Raw genomic sequence first — 21682 nt, 5'->3', positions numbered from 1 at the left:
AAACTAATAATATTTTTTGTGGGTCGGATTTTTCTCTTCGTCCGTGCGTCCTTCCGTGCCCTTTCCTTTACTTTAATTTACTACCTTCCCACATTTTCATTATCCCCTTTATCTCTATATTTTCCTTATTCCTAAAATATTTTCTTCTGATACTCAGGTTATATTTATATGTCCATTTTTCTTTTCGAATACCTATTTTCTTCTTCCTTTTTCACGCAACCTACTTCTTTTTTCCTTCTAATTTCCATTAGAACTTCTTTCCTTACCCCAAAGCTTTGAAGACTATTTTCCGCTCCGTTTTCTAGGAAAACTGCTATTTCCTCCCATTTTCCGTAAATTTGCCGCCACATTTTTCCCCCGTTTCCCCCTAATCAGTTTCCTCAACTATATGGCCATTAAAAATCTTGGAAAATAAATTTTCTTTGTATTGGGGATCCGAACCTTGTTCAATCTCGTGGTGGCCAACCATGTTACCCACTGAGCCAACCATTCTATTTTGAACCCTTAACCTATTTTCATCTATTTCTTCCATTCGAATCCATTTTGTCTTCACCAGTGGCTTCCAGATGAACAACGGTTCGCACTTTTCTCGTGATTTCCCTCGAAAATTGCTACACGTGAAAGCATAGAAGCATGCAGGGCATTGTTTATCGTGATTGAAATTAGGGTAAATAAACTGTAATGAATTTTCTTAGGAGTCCAGCGGCGAATTATTAATGTTTCGCGACAGGAAATCGAGTTCTTCGTCTTGCTGGCAGGTACAAGAGTTGGGCTTTGGAAAAACGCTGCGGGAAACGTCTGGATGCATCGCGTGTATACTGGCGCTCATAAGACTTTTCGAAAAATTTCCAATTTTTAATGTATTGTTTGATACATTTGTTATCATTATTGAAATATAGTTATTAAACTTAACAAATGGTGGAGAACCGTTCGAAACCGTGAAACATCACGTGATCCAATTTCGTTCCCACTTGGAAAAATTTTTAAATGATTCTTTGTTGCCTTAAAAAAAGCATTAAGTGAATTTTAGTCGACGATGCTCTTAGAAACAATTTTCAGAGTATATAACCATAATGTGCACGAAGATAATAAAAACAAGTCGTTGCATTGCCTTGCTCAGTGCAATTTTATTTTAACGTCTGACCATGTACGAAGTTACTCTCCTTAAAAGTTGGCTACCATGTATAATTCCGTTCTACTTGCCAGTGTCTGACTACAGTCTATTACATTCTGGGAACGCTATATTCTGCCTGTAAAATTCGTGAGACAGATTTTAGTCGATGATCGTGACACAAACAATTTTTGTAACATACAACACATGAAGTATAAAAGATATACACGAAGTATACTTTTACATGTACGATACTCACAAAGATAAAAAAATAAATTGTTCCATTATCCTGTTTACTAATCTTATTTTATGGCCTGTATGTGTGCTATAAAAATCTTAAAATGAATTTTCGCCAGAAATAATTATAATTAAAATATGCTTATAGTTAACTAAAAATACAGATTATTACAATATTCTGCTTACAGCAATTTTATTGTAAAGTCTGACCATATACAAGGTTATTTTTCTTAAAAACTGAATGTTACTATTATAATATTATATGTACATTTCTCTTTTATTTGCTATAATCTGACCATAGCTTATATTCTACTTAGAAATCGTGTCATTCTGTCAAATTTTGCGAGACCATTGCGTGTCCGAGCATATACTGTTTAATTCCACTTATAGCATGTCTAGACGGACATAAAAGCTTTCTAATTTTATCCCGTTTTATTTCTATTCGATTTAACGAATATTTACGATAAAATGATCGATTCAGATATTGGGTTCCATATGGTAAACATTGAGATGTTGTTCTATTAGCTAAAACATGTTCCATAGTTGCACAAGGTTACAATATTTTTTTTATTCTTTTTTTTTTGATATTTTATGACATTTTTCTCCCAGTTCTGACAGAAAGAATGATATTCTATGATTTTGACTACGATTTTAAATTACCCGTTTCGTGTGGATACATGTTTTAAAGAGAATTATGAAAAATGCCTTGAATAAAAAAAAAAAAGAAAAAGTAGGGAAAAAAGCGGATATCGCGCTTTTCTATCGGATATTCAAGGGGATGCGGATGAAGAAGTGCGGGATGCTGGTCAGGACGTGCTGTAAATAAATCCATACCGGTGCAATATCGTTTCTTGCAGCGGCGACCTCGTTAAACGCGTAATGGATAACCAATAGCAGTCGGTAGATTAAAGGACTGATTCGAAATTGCGATCGTTGATCAGCTTAACGAGTCACGACATGCGAGAGGTCTCAAAGGCGTCTATCCATGGAATTGGCAAACGTTCTCTGTTTCCTTTCAGATATTTCCAAAAATATCCTGACCTGTATAGGTCTTCGCACACTGCAAAAAAGAGAAAAAAAAATTGTACTTGAAAAGCAGAACTTTTTTCAAGGTCACTATCCATGAAGGAACTCTTGATATTCTTTTGCGAAAAATTTATACAAACTGATTTGATATAAGAATCAAAATTATTTAACATTGATAATTCATTTAAAATAAAAATTGATTTGATACGTAAATGAAAAGTATATATCTAATTCATTAATAATTACTTCATTCCATAATACAATTTACCTTTTCAGCTAAAAATTTGTACACCATTGCATTATTATGAATTAAAAAGAAAATTGCTAATTATTCGAACTTTAGAAAATGAGAAACATTAAAGAAATTGCTCAGATGTGAAAAGAGCCTTATATTTCCAGGATTACCAATAAGGAAAACGATTTTTTAAAAATTCTGTTCCATTGTGACTCCCCACCTGTAATAAGCCATGGACGTATTTAAAATTAATAGAATGGAAAGTGGAATAACAATCAGTATTGCTTTGGGTTATGGATACTGTGAAAAGAGACCCGAATAGGGAATTCCTTTGTCCCGGTTGTGCTGGAAGATGGAGGCCGTGATTGGCCGACCAGTAGCGAAGCACTTTCCTCAAAGAAACGTTCAGGTTCTGCTGAGTTAATTGTCCTCGAGCAGTTTCTCTACATCATTGGCCCGGCATCGGTGCCACTAGGTCATTTCACGGCTCGATTTCTCAAGGAAACGCCTTATGGTATTGTCAGCACTTCTATCGTCTGATCTACTGACTTCTGACTAGGGAATTTTATTCATGGCACGCATTGATGCATTGAAATTGTAATGCGATGGAATTTACATAAATCTTTTTTCTTACATAAAAATGAAAAAAACAAGAAGAAGGAAAGTTTATTTTCTGGAGCAAGTAGAAAAATACCGGACAAATGGTTTATACGACGAAAAAATAGCGTAGATACATCGACAAAGGGATTCGATCAATCACACCAGGTTCTATTTGACAGGAACCAGTTACCACTTTCAGCGGACTGTAAAAATATCCACGGGTCATCTATGTCCATTTTCATGCCTTAAAATACAGCGAGTAAATCAATGGATGGGTGCAACGAAGCGTAAACGAGTATCCATCGAACGAGATTTCATTCGCCGGCTGTTCTCAATCTGTCACGTGATTTATCTGTAGCAATGGCGGCAGCAAAGTTAACGCCATAGGGTCTCTGACCCCGCTAAGTTTTATTTATGCGTATTGCTAGTAACAGAATTTTAATTTGATAACTTCGAATTAGACAACTTCACACCTCTCCTTAGATAAAATTTCTAGAAAGCCGCAAAAAAAATTTATTTTTTATTTTGAATAAAAATCTCACTCCTACAAATATATTGAAAATTTCATTACTTCACGGATAGGTTATGTACAAACTAACCTTCACAGGTTGGTTCATGACTGAAGAGCGTCTGAGGCATCATTTGTGTTGCGATTTCGCGTTGCGTTTACGCATCTCGGCTCTTCCATACGATAATTCTACTGTCTGGCATGAAATACGTCTGGAACGATGATATAATTAGCGGTGAAACTAGAGCACACATTTCTGACGGCAGACAGAGTTGACGTCTACCTGGCTGTCTAATTATAACCTCGCGTATTTCACCTTTTGTTTTTGTTTTCCCATTTTCTCTCGTTTTCCTTCTTTTACGACCGCATTACTTCTAATTGCTTCGCTGCTTATTACCTTCGGCGTTTCTTCTACCCTGTTCACGGTCTTAATCGTTCTTGCTACTAGTTGTTTGCTAAACAATTATCGTTTGAGGTTAGGGATAACCTAACATTCACAATTCACATTGTTACACATGCGCATGGTTCACAATGCGCAACTACAATGTTCACGAAACGTCGTAATTTTGTTTCTTTTGGGCTCGGCTCTTCCTCGGGAGCCTGTTCGACAAAATAGTGTTAAACATAATACTGTCAAGCGAATACTGTCAAGTGAAAGACTGTAACCTAACCTTGTTTTCCTCACTATACAAGGTATTTCAAAAATTGTGGTACAAATAGAAAGTGGGTGGTAATGTATGACAAAATAAAACAAAATTAAGTTGAAAACTGAAGGTATTGCACGTAAAGATACAGTTTTCAGTTAAACAAGATAGGAAATTTAGTCTTCCCAAATTTTTTTCTATAATTTGATCTTATTTGTTCAGAAGAAGCATACTCTTTCCAATTGAATCACAATTTCTAGGACACTTTGTATAATTCGAACTGTAAGGCTGATTTTATGCAAACTGTGAATGTTACAAAGCTTTGGAGGTTATTGTAGGTTAGGTTTTCTCGTTAAAGAACTGGAAGTGGTGAACGAAGCTGCGTTGAGCAGCTTATTTCTGATTAACCATCGCGATTCTCCCTTAATTACGAATTAAAAACGAGTGGAAAAAGAGTAGAATAGAGGAGAATGCAATTTTCTGAAAGTTTCGCAGAAGGTTTTCTTGGGGGGACACCTGTTCTCGCTCGAAAGAACTTAGAACCTCGTTAGGAATTAATGTGAGAACTTGGAAGTTTTTCATCTATCATATTCATCCGGTAGCACCTTAGTTGGCTTCTTTCATAAGTAGCCTTCTTCAACAAAGTTGATATTCTGATGTAATCTTTAGGTTAAAACTAAACTAACCTAATTTATATATTATTAATTTTGCTTTTTAACCGATATCAACCTTATCAATCAAATTATTTTCTAATATTTCGACTATTTTCTCTGTAAATTTGTTGCGAGTACATCCACCGGAAATCTCGCAAATCTTCAAAAGATATTTACACCTTTTTGGAGCAAAAAAATAGGTGCGTTTCACCTTGGCAAGCTCTTGGCGAACGTCTAGGTTAGGTCGTATCGCGCTTCTTCATGCAGAAGGCAGTTTAGTAACCGGCGGCCCCGTTTATCGCCCGTTGCGGATGCACCGTCAGCCATAAATAAACAAATGAATCGCGCTTCATAAATTTCCTCGGTGCACGAATCCACCATCAAAGTTTGGTAAAAGGGTAGAATTCTCGCTTCCATGCCTTTCGAAATGAATGGCTTTGGACGAGCCTCCTTTCGAACCATTAAAAGTTCGAAAAAGAACTTTAAACGACTTTATGGCGAGTTTGGCATTAGTCTTGTATCATTTGACACATTTGTTGCTATGAAAATAGCCAAGGAGGCGATACTACGTGAAAAAATATATCGAAAATATGGAATGAAATTTTTCTATCGCCTCTTTTCATGCCGCACACACCTAAGCCAGGTTCTCATTAATTGCGAGCAAGATTTCTCCAAGAATATGCACTAAATTAGATTTTCGTCTAGAGCTTGGAGAACTTGTTTGATCGTGGTACTTCCAAGTTAACCTCTTTCAAACTTTTCACTGGGGTGGTTAATGTGCTGTCTGACGCCATGTTTGAAATCGTTCAACAGGAGCGAATTATCCGGGGCAAATCAGTTAATGCCGGATAATAGGTGTTCACGAAAAAAAATCTAAAGGAACCTCGTAATCTATTTTGAAGGTTTCGCAGTTCGTTCCACAAAGGAGGATGGAACCCTTTACAGATACCGAGTTAACTCTTAAAATAGTTCCTCTAAAGTGTGTTTTACGAGAGTGTACATGAGATAGGATGAGGTGGGATTCGTAATTTTGGAGGTGCAGAAAATTCACAGTGGTACGAAAATAAAATTTGCATGGCATCGAGAAACCTCTCAACAAGTTTTTTACTTAATAATCTTCGAAACTACTTGCCAAAATTTTCTTCTCTAAATATCGAAATTGCAATTTCTCTACAACGTTCTTAATTTTAATTTGTATTATACACTTTACGCCACTATGGTTTTTATCGAGTTAAATGTGAGGTTAAATTTGGGCAAGGTTAGGTTACAGTTGAATTGGATTTGGGTGAAATTTGGGTTAGATTACAGTTTAGGTTACTTTACGTTGTTACTTAATTTTAATTTGCTTGGTACTTGGTTACCTAATTTTAATTTATATCGTGCACGAGAATAACCACTAATGGCCTTCATCACGTTAAATATGAAATATCAAATAAAATTGTTGTGGTCAGCTATGATCCATGCCAGGATTAATAAAGCTTGATAAATTACGGCAAGGTATACGCTTGGTAGTTTGACGTCAGAAGGCTATCTAACCCAGGGAGTTGAACGATATGGATAGTGATACAATTAACAACAATATACTGCAGTTTGGAATTTCAGACTCAAGGAGACAACGCAGATGAAAGAGACAACATGCACTGCACGCATCAGTCGCCAACAAACAATCGCGTACAGGCTCATCTCTCTGAAAGACTCGACATCCGGGACCTAGATTGCGTCGTGGAAATGCCACCTCAGAAACATTCCATTCCTAATCTCTCTATAAGCCTCTACAGGCCTCTTCTTGCTGGAACTATGAGCATGAACATTTTAGAAATTATTTAGAAGATAAAATATCAATACGAAATGTTGTTCTAGAGGTTAGGAATCGTTCACAAGTAATAATCGACATATTTTGCCCTCACGAGAATTCGTTTTGATTTCCTTCCTAACCTTTAAACTATCTTTTTGTATAAAAATGTCCAGAACGATTGTCTTTAGACGCCATTTTCTATTTTTGAGTGAACATTTACATGTAAACGAAACGCACTCGGTCATATAAGTTTTATTGAAGCGAAATAGAAATGTAAAATAGACAGAGAGAGGTTAGGTAGAAGTTTTATGAAAGAAAAATCGCGTAAAGCTTTCGAAAAACTGGTCGGAACTGTGCGAAACCGCGTACGTGTCCGTTATGACGGGAAATGCCGCGTCGCATACCGACGAACCACTTTTGTGGCTCGTTACCAAGTAACCGGAAAAATCACGTCCCGCCCCCATTGCGCTGAAAGCTCGCGATTATTTCTTGCACGCTCGTGTGCATGCCCGAACGTCATCCGTGAAATTGCGAAACTTTCATCCGCTATTCTATCGTGCCGCCATCTCGCCTTTAATTGGCATTTTCATTTCGCGTGCATCCTACCTCCGCGATGGAAACGCACCAGAAACAACCGCTATAAAAACTTGCTCGACGGAGAAATTCCAAAACAGTTTTGATACTTGGAAAGTAAATTGCCAACTTAAACTTGATGCGATTTAACTCAAACTTAACTCCAATGTTACTGAAAATTGACCCGGATCTAATTCAATTCTAACCTAGCTTTTCCAAAATTTCATTCAACCTAACATAAACCTAAATTATTCTCAATTTTACCCAAATATAGTATAAATATAACCTTAACGCTAACCTATAGGCGTGGTCACCACGATCCAATTATTTTAAATGAAATTTTGCTTTTACTCAAATACAGTCTAGATGTAATCTAACCTAATTCAAACCTAACTTATAGCTGTGGCCACCATGGTCTAATTATTTGAAATAAATTTCTCGATTCTCTCGTATATTTGGATACCATTTTAATATACAGATAAATCATTTATTATCAAATATTCAGCTGTATGGATTAAGGCAGTATTCGAATTGAAAGATGTCGGACAGCTTAAAATGTAACAGTTGATTTAAAATGGGCAGGATTTGGATGCAGTAGAATGGGTCTGTGAGCGATCGGACAACGTTCAGGAATTCCATTAGCATCGCTGAACGCAAGGGGCATTTTCATAGACGCCACTTTCGGAGCGTGCCTTGAATAATTTATCTGCCAGTACCCTTCACTGAGTGCACCTTTTTTTTTTCCTGAACGATTATCCTTCCTGTTTACACCCTTGCACAATCCTTCTTTTCTCTATTGCGTCCATGCTACTCTCTGGAACTACACTGGCGTCTTTCACTCTATTTTTAGTCCACTGTCTTTTTCTCCTTGAAAGTAGCACCTCCCTAAATGGAACAGTCTGTTCTAAAAATTGCTCATTTAACTTTTAGCAATCACTTTCGAAATATCTCAATATTCTCTCTTCTTTTATCATTTCTAATTAACTTCTTCGTTGCACGAGATATTTCTTCGATCTAAAGTTCTGATTTTCAACAATTACCTACGAAATATTTCGATATTTGTCTATCTGTTTCGTCTATTTTTTATTTTATTACTCTCATAGACAATGTCGTCGTAGTTTTAAGAAGTGAATTTTTGGTTTCGTACAAAATTGAGATAAACGTTTGAAAATGGCATCTACGTGGAGAAAGGTTGCTAGAAATAAATGTTGATACGCTAGAATGTCCTGGTCGCGTGTTGGATAGGTGGTTTTCTGTTTGGCCGTGGTTTCCCCGGGGCAATATGGTTCCTAGCAAGTGACTAAGAGTGATGAGGTCGCGGGACGTAATTTTCTTCTTTCGCGTGGTTCTTTTTTTCCAGGGATATCGTGTGGAAGGACAAAAGACGCACGCTGCGCAGACGACGTCAGACGTCGCTGGATAATAAATCGATAATTCGCCTGTGCGACTCCCTAACCTTTCGAAAATCTATGAGGGACATTATCGAGCCCATCCGCGAATCTTCATGTCAAATTTTCATTCGAATCCAATAATTCGATTCTAGGGATTTTTTTTCTTAAATTTGACCTCCCCATTTTTCTGTAGACTTTTCTCTTGTATACTAGACTTGTATACTAGACCTCAATTTTTCTTTACGAAATAAGGAAATATTTAAAAAATTGGCTTTTTCTTCATGAAATAATAAAAAGCGCAGTGATTTCTCGAGATAGTGAGAAATTAAAATTTTCAAGCAAAAAAATCTCGATAAATAAATAGCTAAAACTGGGAAATGTCTCTAAACTTGAATAAACGTGAATAAATTTAATTTTGTAAAATAGAAAGTAAAGGAGGGATACCGAAGTGCAGGCGTTTGTTAATTAGACGAAGAATAGGGAGTTTCGGAATGACGAATGTTGCCATTAAAGTGTCCCTGGTAGAAAGAAAAGTTGACATCGTGAAATATGAGTCAGCCAAATTTCAATTAGACTAGAACTTTGTGAGGTTGATTTAAAATTTTGTCGAGAGATTTCGACTATTAACCTTAACATTTCTTCTCTTTTTCAAATTTCAAGAGAAAGATGATCCTGTTCGTTGTTTGTTAAATATTTTGATGGCATTTTGTTGCAGGAAAAATGAAGCTCGAATTGATGAACCGAGAAAAGGGCCTGGAGCTCTTCGGGAAATTTATACGAACGAAGAATGTAGACAGTCTTCAGGGTGACCAGAGGAAAACTGGACCGGAGCCACTGCATCCGACCGATTCCAAGCAGAAATTACAGGCAAGTATCTTCTCATACTAGATCTCCATTCTCTTTTGAACTTCTTCAAACATAACCTCAAACAATCCAACTGAAAATGGGTTCAATTCTGTCTGTTGAACTTTTGATATTGTAAACAACGGTCCTAATTTTTCAGTAATTTCAATTATCTTAGCCCTCAGAAATATACGAAAAATTTCAAAAGGAAACTTGTACAGAACTAATGTTAATTTATCCTACGATTCCTTTTTTCCCATAAAATAATTCTAACTGCTCTTTACAATTATAATTGAATATTTTAACAGCTTTACGGAAGATTTTACCAAATATTAGTAGAAAGATACAAAGTGCCAATTTGTCTCATAGGGACTTTTTATTTTCCCTAGAAATACGATTCTTTCTGAAAGATTTCCCACTCGCACGGTTTCATACGATCCTCCAGCGAATCAGAAACTTTATTTATCTCATCGAATGGATGTTGGTTTGCGTAGGTAGGTACGTTCCGATAATAGACAAGGTGAAATAGAGTCGTGGAACAAATTTAACTCTCCTTTTTGTGCCGGGGAGCAATCTCCATGTTTCTTTCGACGACAAGCCGGCTGACATTAAGATTCTGGATTCTTGAGAGGAAGAAGCATCTGTGTACGTGTTATCCACCTGCACGTATCGATCCCTAGCTATTTTTAACAGGATTTTACAAGCCCTTGCGCTCGACTCCTACGCTACTTCAGATCTCCTGTTCTGGCTAGGTGATCAATCATCGCGATGATAGACCATGGGGAATTAATTTCTTTTCGCAATATGTTATGTCTTCGCTCCTACACATCATCTTTCTTTTCTGATAAAATAGGGAAACAGATTAGTGTCTTTCTATATTAGGACGTTCGGAAATTGTTTCCCTCAATTTAGTTATTTTTTTTTTCAGTGGAAGTTTGTGTCTGTCACTTGATTTTTTTTTTTATTTGAAAAATTGGGAAAGAGATTACTCTCTTCACGAGTTGGGATTGTTTGAAATTATATAGTGAATTTTATTTTTCTTTATTACCAGATATGGTGAGAAGACTTGTAAAAATCCTCTAGATATCTTCTAGAGTTTATTTTTCTTATTTTGAGAACAGTGGAAGAAAATAGTTTCTTTACATTTTGGAATTTCTTGCAGTCACTAGAATTTGATGAAAAAATTCTTGGATATCTATCCGTATATTTTTCTCTTTTTTAATGAAATTCGACAGACAATTTTCTAATGTCAATGACATAATTCTTCTACAAAGGACTAAATATATTACTGAATATCATATGTATATATAATATTGCATTAAATATTGAAAATAATATGAGATGCAATGTTCTATTAAATATTATATTAAAGGAAGATTATAAAATAGACTGTTAAACGAAAGTTTTTGTGCTACAGAAGTGCCTGACGACTCTGGACCTGACGTCCTTGGGGGTTGGCTCCTGCGTCGGGACAGGGATGTACCTAGTCGCGGGGATGGTGGCGCGCAGCGTCGCCGGGCCAGGCGTCGTCATCTCCTTCATAATCGCGGCCATTGCTTCCATCTTTTCCGGTAAGTCAGCTCTTACAAGAATTTGCAAAATTTATACGATATAGAAGAAGCCAAAAACCTAAACATCAAAATGAAAAGAAAATGAGTATGAAACCATAAATTGCAAAAAAGGTACAATTCCACCAATCAGTATTTTGACAAAAATTGTTATTTTTGATTCGTTATTGATCTCGTTCATTTTTTCTTAATATTTCAAAATATGGTTGCTTGCTTCTACCAATGACAACAGCATCTTGCAAATTTTCTGATATCTCGCTATTCCAAGTACAATTGTAAATACTGAAAAATGTAGCCAACATCCAGAAACAAAATATTGAAAATAAAATGAAATATTGTAAGATAAACACCGGCCTGTAATAACAAGTCCAAGGATTATGTGTTTTTCCCTCGAGATGAAGGATGTTTTAACCCTCTTGTGTGTTAGAGAAACGTTTGGGAAAAGTATAGTATACGCAGCTGTGGGAGCAGTATGTCTTCATGGGAAGCGTTGTTTTACCATCGCTGCCGGCGAGAATTCTCGACCGTATTTATCGTCGGCTAGATACGCGGTCGGATTAGATTTACGGTGTTTGTGTGGCGGAAACCGTCGAGAACGGTCGAAGGCGGTAAAACATCACGTGATCTAATTCTGTTTCCACTTGGAAAAATTTTAAAGTGGCTCACGCCGATCGTACACGCGGTTCATCGTTGCCTTAGGGCGCGTTTACATCAGACGAATGAATGCTCGATCGCTCCCCACTCTAATGAAATTATCCTCGTTTGAACGAGGATTCGGGACAAAGATCAACAAATGCATATAATCTTTAATGTATAATTTTTCTGAAAATCGATATCAGATGTTTAGAAGCCTGTTTATTAAATCTTTATAAAGCAATAAAATTAATAAGAAGTAAAACGAATGAAATTATCTTTACGCATTTACAGATGATCTCTATCTTATAAATAGTCGGGAAATCGCATATCATCGTTTCCTCTTTGTCATTTAGAATTAATCGAACATTTGCAAGCATACGCCATAAAAACATTCTTTCTCGTTGCTCATTCATTCTGTGACGAGAACAATCGAGGCTGTTTTCAAGCATTCGTAGAATATTCACAAGAATGCTCATTTTAAATCATAAGGTGAATTTTAGTCGATGACGCTATTAGACAAAATTTTTGGATGCGCAACTATAATATACGCGAAGATAATTAAAAGATAAATCGTCATATTGCCTTCCCTAGGGGAATTTTACTTCGAAGTCTGACCATGTACGTAGTTACTCTCCTTAGAACCTGACTGTTATGTATAATTCTGTTCTACTTGCTTCTGTCCAGTTACAGTCAAGTATATTCTACTTGGAACGTTGTATTTCGCTTAGAGAATTCGTAAAATAGAATTTAGTCGACGTGCATGCCAGAAACAATTTTTCTAATGTGCAATACATGAGGTATATCTTTACACGTACGACACGCACGAAGATAATAAAAATAAATTCTTCCATTGTCCTGTTTAGTACAACTGCATTTTATGGTCTGTCTATATGTGAAGTTACTCCCCTTAACATCTGATCACAGTCTGATCACAATTGGTGATATTCTACTCGGAACACTGTGTTGTACTTATCAAAATGCTGAAACGAATTTTAAATAGAAATAATTGCAATTAAAACACACGTGTTAAGTCGATGAAAAATACAAATTATTATAATATTCTGCTTCCCGCAATTTTATTCTAAAGTCTGATTACACATAAAGTTATTCTCCTTAAAAACAGAATGCTACGTATAACTCTATTCTACTTGCTGTACTCGGGATATCGCGTATATTCTACTTACAAATCGTGTTATCATGTCACATCTTAAAAGACTTACAAATGTCTGACAATGTACAGTCTGCTTCTACTTATAGGCTGTCTAGACAGATATAGCCTGACTATACTTTTCTTTGTCCGACCGGTGTATATCGTGGGATACTTTTTAACAGTTGTCTAATTAGTTATAGGAATCGTTGTTTCTTCGTATTATAAAACAGAATCAACTAAAATCCTGTTTTTTAATTATTTCGTTTGAATTATTCTCTTCGAGTTTTCCTCATGGATTGAAATAAAATTTCCGCAAAAATATGTCAAAATGAACGCGCGTGAAAACGACTAATTGAACAGATATTCGAAAATTTCAACGTTGCGGCATAGTGCTCAGATTCGTTGCTTAAAATTTTGTAAAATCAAACTTCACAGAGCTTTCAAGCTTATTTTCTATTTTGATGTCGTACCATAAAAAAATGTACTGACCTCGAAACCTCTACAATATTCTCACTCGTAAATAGTCAGTCTAAGCAATTTCATTTTATCTGATAAAATCTTTTACCGCTTTCGTTGCAAAACTATTTTCTCAAAATTACAGTTACACGACACGTGGTATATAATCGTATTATCCATTTTCTCGTCTAACTTGTATCATCAAAACTTCCCTTGCCGCTGGAAAAACCCGTTTTCCTATTTTCCCTATATCGGGCCACCGGTCACGAATATGGTCCATGATCACCATGGTGCACGTGCTTCCATACATCTCTGTTTGCTGACACATATACGGTAGGACAGCTGCTATGGCTCGAGGCGAGTGGAAAAGAATGTCGGATTAGATTTACGGGCTGCGCATCGGCCTTGCTTTCCTGTAACCAGACGCGCGAATCCCATAACTGTACGTGGATTGCTACGTGGCGATCTTACATAATACGTTTGTCTCTCAGTTCTCTATGATATACAATAATAATGTATTATAAAAAGACATGTACATGATACATTGCATTATCTTTAAAATAGAAATATCTTCTGTATGAAATATATTCTTTTCGTTGTAAAGGAGATGCTCGGTGCTGCATCGATTAATTTTCATTTTCAATTTGCGAAAGTAAAAATATGAAATATGTTCAGTTAATGGAAATACGTTGTATATACAATATGTTGATTGATAAAATATGTTACAACAACACACAACACATTGTATTAATAAATCTCCAACTTGTGAAAGTTGAGATATTTTCTATGTAAAATATGTTATATCATATATAATATATAATATTCTTTCTAAAATATGTTAGTATCCTTTTCGAGGTAAAATACAACGTAGCTTGTCTTCTAAAGGTACAGCATATTGTATCTTCTTTTTTTTTTTTTTTTGCATTGAAGAGAATATTTAGAGAAGATTTTTCAGTTTGAAGAAAACGTACGATATGTTTCCTACTTGTATCGAAGAGAATACTAACATAATTTTATACAGAAAATATTTTTGCTTCCATAAATTTGCCACAAGTTAAACAAAAACACAAGCTAATTATTCATTCTTTATTCTTACCATCGCGGCGTTATTTTGTCCGATATTTGCCGAGTTAAAATCCAGTTTCCAGACCGAAACTCCTACATCTGTACCGATAACGTAAATCTAAAATACCACGGAAATTGCACGTTGATATCCTCGCGAAATACGCTAGTTTCATAAATAAACGAATTAAACAAACACGTGGTAAACGTGCTTAATTATCATGTCTGAAAATTATTCGCCGCCGTACGTCGAGATTATCGGCGATGAAACGCGAATTTTAACATTTTAATATTTATTCGAGCGAGGCACGTGTCACGGTCAATGAAATTAAAAAAAAAAAAAGTGAAAAATCAGGAAGGAAATTGACGCCGTGAGGCTAATTAATTTAAATCATTGCAGGTCGTACTCGCGCATCAATTAGCGGCCTTTAAACGCGTGAAGCTTTAATCAGCTGTTACATCAGAACGTGGCTGGTTGTCCGATCGAATCAACCAACGGATTAAAACGTCGATAACTGATGTACGCCGGTGCCGACTGCTAATTTATCATGTCATATCGTTAATCGCCGCCTCTGCCTCATTATTCCGTTGATGTTTCTCTGGCTACTATCCATCGATTTTTTTTTCCAACGCCAATCAGACGTTTCAGGAATTTTTTGCTATTTTGCTGAAACAATAGCTTGACAAAGCTTGTTGATATTAATGAAAAAGGGCGAAATGGCTTCGAGAGCTTTTGTGATATTTTCCATTGGAAAATGCTCTCAGAGGAATTTTCAATACGGTACGAAACTTTTTAAACTATTGAAAATGCGGACTTCTTGGTTGCTTTACTTATTAGTATTTTCAGAACATTTTTTATATTTGGTTGAAATTCAGGTTGGACAGGGGTTTTGATGTTGTTGGAAAGAGAAAGAGAGAAAGAAAAAAGGAGTTTGGGAATTTGCGTGGTGTATTTAATTTGCAAGAATTTTCACAACATTTTTCATATCGTATTGAAAAATATTCTGGCTACTTTTTGCTCATTCTACGTAGAAATAATTTTAAGAAATTTTCTGGTATTTTGCTAGAGTGATGATTTGAACATTTTTTTTTTTTGATATTATGGGAAAAAGGGTTTTGCAAATTCTATACGTATCTTTAATTAGCAAGCAGTCTGAGAATGTTTTTTTTTATTATATGTGAAAGAGTTTTGGAAACTTTTTGGATATTTTACAGACAACTCGTACTGAGAAATTTGTCTATGTTAGAGCAAAAAGGTCTTTGAGTGTTTTTAAAATATTCCGAATTGAGCGTGTTTGTCACGTGAAAAAGCATTTTGGTAAATTTTGAATATTTTATCAACAATTCATATTGAGAAATTTTGTTACGCCTCAACGAAAATGTGTTTGCGAATGAACAAATTTTTCCTGGGAGAAGATTCCGAGCATATTTGTTATATTGTAATACAAAATATTTGTAGAAACTTTCCAAATATTTTACCAACAGCTTTTTACAAATTTTGTTGTATCATATCGAAGAAAGTTTCGAGAATTTTTCTCATATTCTCTATCGTGTTATCGTGGACGGAAATCTACATCGTGTGGCTATGCATTTGATTGGCCAGAAAGTTCGGTCAGTTTTTTATACGATAGCCTCCTTTTACCAAAGATAGGGAATTTTACTAAGAAATGTATGAACCAAGTTAGATTGCAATCTTTGAAATTCTACGTTACTGTCCAAACTAATATCTGCTCCTGTTGAAAATGCAACGTGAGTTCGCGCTCGCCATCTATATGCAGATGCGCTAGTTACAATAAATAGTAACTAGAAGATAGTTCTAGATACAATCGATAGATTTAATCGATAGGTTCAAGGTATTCTTTTGCTTTTTATCCCTAGTCTATGTAAGAAAGTGCAATAAAGGTTTCTCGGTTCAGAACGGTGTGATGGATTTATCCAAAGAAAAAGATAATAGCTTTTGTGATCCTACGTCTAAATACAGAAATAACAACAGGTTATGGGCCCAGGTTCAATAATTAGTTATTATTTTATCGAAAGTATTATTAATAGTAATAATATTGCGGAGCGCAGAAGATAACCTAAAAAAAAGATTCAGTGTAGAATATCATAATAGAATATCGCTTTATCAAATATATAATAAACGCTTACGTGATAATACGGTTATCAAAAGAATAATCCTGAAATGTGGGGGTAGGAAAAATTAGCCAAAGAAATAACAACAGCTCGTTTGGATTTTATTTAACTTAACACGATATCTCGTGTTGATGTTACAGGAGCATGTTACGCCGAGTTTGGAGTACGAGTGCCTCACACAACTGGCAGCGCTTACATGTACAGTTACGTGACCGTAGGCGAATTAATAGCATTCATTATTGGATGGAACATGATACTGGAGTACCTTATAGGTACGAGCGCGTGTGCCTGCGCTCTTAGCGCCTGCCTGGATGCCCTTACGAATGGAGCCGTTTCCGGAGCGATAGCCAACAGCGTGGGAACCATTTTTGGTGAGCTACTATCCCATTCAACCGTTTAACTACGTTCCTATCCTATCCGCTCACTATACCGCGACTACAAAATGTATAGTAGAATCCGCTAATTACCATTATATTGGGACTTGAAATTTTTCATAATATTACGCGCAGGATAAACAAGTTCCACCATTGAAGTGAATTTATTAGAAACGATTCTAACATTAGTATGTCGATTGTACGATTTGTATTTATCACGAACTGTACACGTAACACACAACGTTTACACATTTATGCTACGTTGCTGACGAACGACTGTTTTTAGAAACAACGTGAAATCTATTTGAAAAACTTATCGACTGTTTGTCGGCTGTTTGCGTTTATTAGCTGCTGAGTATGCATCATTCTCACAAGGATAATGTTTTTCGAACATTCCAACGACGCATAGTCTTCGTGTTTGTTCCTGGCCATTACATATTGTGAAGAGTATATTTCGAAAAGATGAATTTATTTTTTACGATTTATTTACGTATTTTCGAAGAATTTTTGCCGAATTCCTGAGAATCTATTTTCGAGTTTGAAAACTTGCAAAAAAAAAAAAAAAAAATAAATAAAAATGAAAATGGGTACAGCTGTTGATTATTATGAGGTCATCCCTTACGATAAATTTCAAAATGAAATTTTCCCTCTGGGAAGAGCGGTAAAGGCTGCCATTATGACTAATTGAAAAATAGTTTCACGTGAAAAGATGTTTAAAAGATACTATATAATACGTTACTTGGTAAAAAGCGTTTCTTAAAGGAAACGGTTAGGAGATGGCATTATGATTCGCTGAAAAATTGCACCTGCGCTAAAAAGTACTAAGAGGTGGTACACTATCGCTTCTAGGCAAAATGGTAAAAAGGTAGCCACAGTGCTTTTATACAACAGGCCCGACAATTTTTTCCGTGATCCATCAAAGGAGCTGAAATGCATAGGCGAAAATGCACGAAGAAGAGAGATTTACATCGCGTACAAGCTCAAAGAAACTTCATTTGATAGTCTGTTCCTTTTACTCACGCTCGTCGTGGTCGTTAATACGATGTTTCACAAGTGGCAGTGCTGCGAAGACTGAGCATGAAGATTTCATGGCTGGTCCGATAAATCGTTGGCTCGTACTACATGCACATGTACAGGATGTCCAGATGTCATGGTACGATGGAAAGGAGAGTAACTCTACGTTAAAAAATAAATTGGAAATGTAGAATAAAGATTTCTCATACGATGCTTCGTTTTCCAGAGATTTGAATCTGAAAATTTGTCGGGTATACTCAAACTTGGATAATTTTCGATTGGACAGGATAAAATCATCGGCAGGAGGTTATCGTACGCGTGGAAATATGTCGAAAATGTAAAATGAAATTTGTTCGTGTGACGTTTCGAGTTTGAGAAAATCGAATTTGAAATTTTGTCAAATATATTCGAATTTGGTCGGATCCGAGTTGGACAGGAGAGAAGATTCGGCGGGATGTTATTCTACGTGTGAAAATTGATCGAAAATGTAGAGTACAGTTTTCTCACAGGATACTCTATTTCCGAGAAAATCAAATTTGAAAATTTACTTTTTTTACGGAATACGTTTTCAAATTTTATTTTTCTGAAAACGAGGCATTTTAAAGGGAAAATCTTATTCCATATGTTCCACTTGTTTTCGTTTCAAACCACTAACTGTTTCTCTCGTATTCAGTCGGCAATTAACCAAGTTTAAATATGAAGGATCCACGAGGAAAAAGGGAAATGTCAATTTTAGCGAATTTTGAATTTTACATTTTTCCTACTGTGTTATGCTACCGTGTGTGCTCATTATCACGGGCTACGTCCTATTAATTTGAATGAAAATTTCCTGCAGTTTCATGGTAATTACAAGAAATTGTGGTGCACAATGTACTTTCCATTTTTCACACTCTAATTTAACGCATTATATATTACTTCGTATCATAAAGAAAAGTTAAAAATGGTGCAGAATAAAACGACGAATAAAATATCTCATTCTTATCTAACACCTATGAGAGAATATAAAATTGTGACATGATACATCGAAAAACAAGTGTTCGTTTTCTCAGAAATACTAAAACCTCCCATTTTTCCATTTTATTATGATACTCCATATATTTTGCATATTTTCCATTTATTTTTTCACGTAGAAATACTCTCTTTGTCGCCTATATCAAAATTGTTAGGACACTGTGCCTGCGGACTTGTGCTAGGATTATTCTACTGCATCCGATTATTACACGGTATGAATACGGGTTGATGAAACAACAAAGAGAAACCCGGGTAACTGGATATCCGGTCTCCCTGTTACGAGTTACATTTCTGGATGTCTGGCTACTCACGCGGCGCTTCTACTGGCGAACGCGAAAGTGGAACATTCTATTCGCGGTGGATCGATCGCGTACAAGGATCATTCTACTCGAGTGTCTCACCAGTGGCGGATTGTTCTACTTGAGAGTATTGGTTATGCATCTCGTATTTGGCTCGTGACACTTTGATGTCTGTATGAGTATGGGATTGTTCTACTGATACCGAGGCCTGTGTAAATGCATTCTTTCAGGACAATCGGACTTTAAATAATTTATAGAACATTTATTTAGCGAATGTTTAATAATTCATATGTTCAGTGTAGTTACTTCAATGTGCAATTTATCATTTATTTTATATTATTTTCAGTGTTATTTGTAGTTAAGAAAATCATGAAGAGTGTGCTCTTGTACGGATCGTTTAAAGCAATTAGCTTAGGTCATTGGTTGTCTGCAACAAAAAGGCAACAGTGATGAATTACAGGAACGAAAAATCCCGATTACAAAAGGGGATGGGAAAACAAATTTTATGTTCTAAAAAGTAGAATTTGTAATCGGTTTCATTATCTTATCGTTATTTCTTATCGTATTAGACGGGAGATAGTGATGAATTTTTCTATAAAAATAATCTTACTGCAAAAGTCAATAAAACTCACGAATCTCGCGGAAAATCTTCTAAATTAAATTATCAAATCTTCTAAAATTATTTAATTTATTAGTATTATTTAGAATACTTTATAATTTGTTTTATCAACGCTATACTTGATTTTCTCACAGAAACACACGTGTTATGTAAAGAGAAAAGAAAATAGAAAAAGGACTGCTGATCCGACCATTTTCTCGCTACTATCGCTAGGAAAGCAAGTGAAGCAACGAGAGTTGAGTTTGCGGTAAAATTAATTTCATGAGATCGAGTCGACCCTTCGCACCTAAAGGTTTGTTCTTTACCCCGCGACAAATACATTGGTAATCTGATTATCAGATTTCTCTAGCGCGTAGAAAAGATTCTACGAATCCAGTTCGGATCTTCACTCGAACAATGCGGTTCGTTTCGCAATTTCTAACAAGCGCTGATTACGTCTAAATGCATGAGCGCCTTCCCTGTAAAGGTAATTGTGTAATACAAAAATCAAAAGGGTAAATTTGTTTGTGAAGATAGATCTTTGAACGTACGTTTATATAAATCTTTTTCATTCTTATTTGTCGTACAACCAGCTTCCAAAGTTAGTCTCGCATGTTCTATTATACCCTGTGTAATTTCAAAATAAAATCTAATTTCTCAATCAATTGAACAGTCTTTCTTCTAAATGTTTCATACAAGACACATAAGCTGTCCACAGGTGTTCCATCGCTTTTACGATCCATTATATCCAAATATATTTGTTGAAAACGTTGGCAATCTTGATTCAGCGAAACTTTTTTACGAGAATTCTGCTTTGTGGGTTGTGAAGAGCGTGGTTGAGGAGTTAGGGAAGTTTATGGTCAGACAGTTGGGACAGTAGTACGTATGGTGGAACGCGGTGCAAGTGGCATGAATTCGACCCTAGTCAGACCTACGGTTTAAGTAGCAAGTTTCAGATAGTCGGACTTACAGTTGCTAAAGTCGATATAGCGTGCTCGTAAAATCAATGGGGCGTTAAAGTTGACGCGTTTCGAGTGACGAAACGGTCATTTGAGGCAAATAAAAATCTTCAGTACAGTTCTATTACGAGCTTATGCCGTGTCCATTCCTAATCTTCTTCTTTTGTAATCGTTAATATATTGTAGGAAAATTTGAAAAAGACGCGATTTAGGGCATAGATTCTAAGGATATGTAATTTAATATTTTTTGCAGAACTTAAAAATGTCATAACGTTAGATTTTATAACTTTTATATTTGAATTTTTAATTTTATATTTTACCTTCTTCTCAGTTGTAACTTATTACTTGTTTTTTATTTCTATCATCGTGTGTTGTAGTATTTTTTTTTACACTTCTCCTACATCGTCTTCTTTTTCACTAAAAGAGCTTTCCTCCTCCGTCAAAGTAACAATAAATAATAATTTTCTGAAAATCTAATCTTCAACTGACTAGCGAAAAAGACTGACTCGCCATTACTTTTAATTTTAACTTTAATTTCAGCTAGTTTCAGGGAGAATTCTAAATGAAATATACTGAAATTGTAAATTTATAACACGATCGTTTAATTTATAGCAAATTATTCTATGTTTCATACAAGTGTACAAATTTACCTTGAATTTAATTCCAGGCAAAGAGTCGATGAAAATCTAGAATTCAAAAATGACTTTCTCGTTCAAAGAATCTACACGTTAGGAACTGTATAACATAGCATACTGAAATGATTTAAAACATATTGAAACGATACGTTGCAGTTCCAATTCGCGTTA

The 21682-nt window shown here is 35.6% G+C and overlaps 1 protein-coding gene and 1 long non-coding RNA gene across 3 annotated transcripts in view; one reads left to right on the top strand and one right to left on the bottom strand.

Moving 5' to 3' along the window:
• LOC117154627 (solute carrier family 7 member 14) overlaps window positions 1–21682 on the top strand; it is a 70411-nt gene that overhangs the window by 22249 nt on the left and 26480 nt on the right. Inside the window, exons 3-5 of one of the 2 annotated variants that reach the window (XM_033329775.2) lie at window positions 9489–9640; window positions 11034–11187; window positions 16762–16992. In XM_033329775.2, the coding sequence (XP_033185666.1) occupies window positions 9494–9640; window positions 11034–11187; window positions 16762–16992 (532 nt within the window). In that variant the 5' untranslated portion in view covers window positions 9489–9493. Of the gene's footprint in view, window positions 1–9488; window positions 9641–11033; window positions 11188–16385; window positions 16679–16761; window positions 16993–21682 lie in introns of those variants that run through there. The other variant, XM_076625732.1, reaches the window with a different exon arrangement.
• On the bottom strand, window positions 1415–4286 carry LOC143303763 (uncharacterized). Its single transcript, XR_013060396.1, has 3 exons — window positions 4001–4286; window positions 3809–3929; window positions 1415–2408 (listed from the first exon to the last, which is right to left on the bottom strand). It is a non-coding gene; the product is annotated as an uncharacterized LOC143303763 (long non-coding RNA).

Source organism: Bombus vancouverensis, chromosome 16 (assembly GCF_051014615.1).
Source record: "Bombus vancouverensis nearcticus chromosome 16, iyBomVanc1_principal, whole genome shotgun sequence".
NCBI lineage: Eukaryota > Metazoa > Arthropoda > Insecta > Hymenoptera > Apidae > Bombus > Bombus vancouverensis.
The sequence above is the reverse complement of the archived record's forward strand: the minus strand, read 5'-3'. Positions and strand labels throughout refer to the sequence as shown.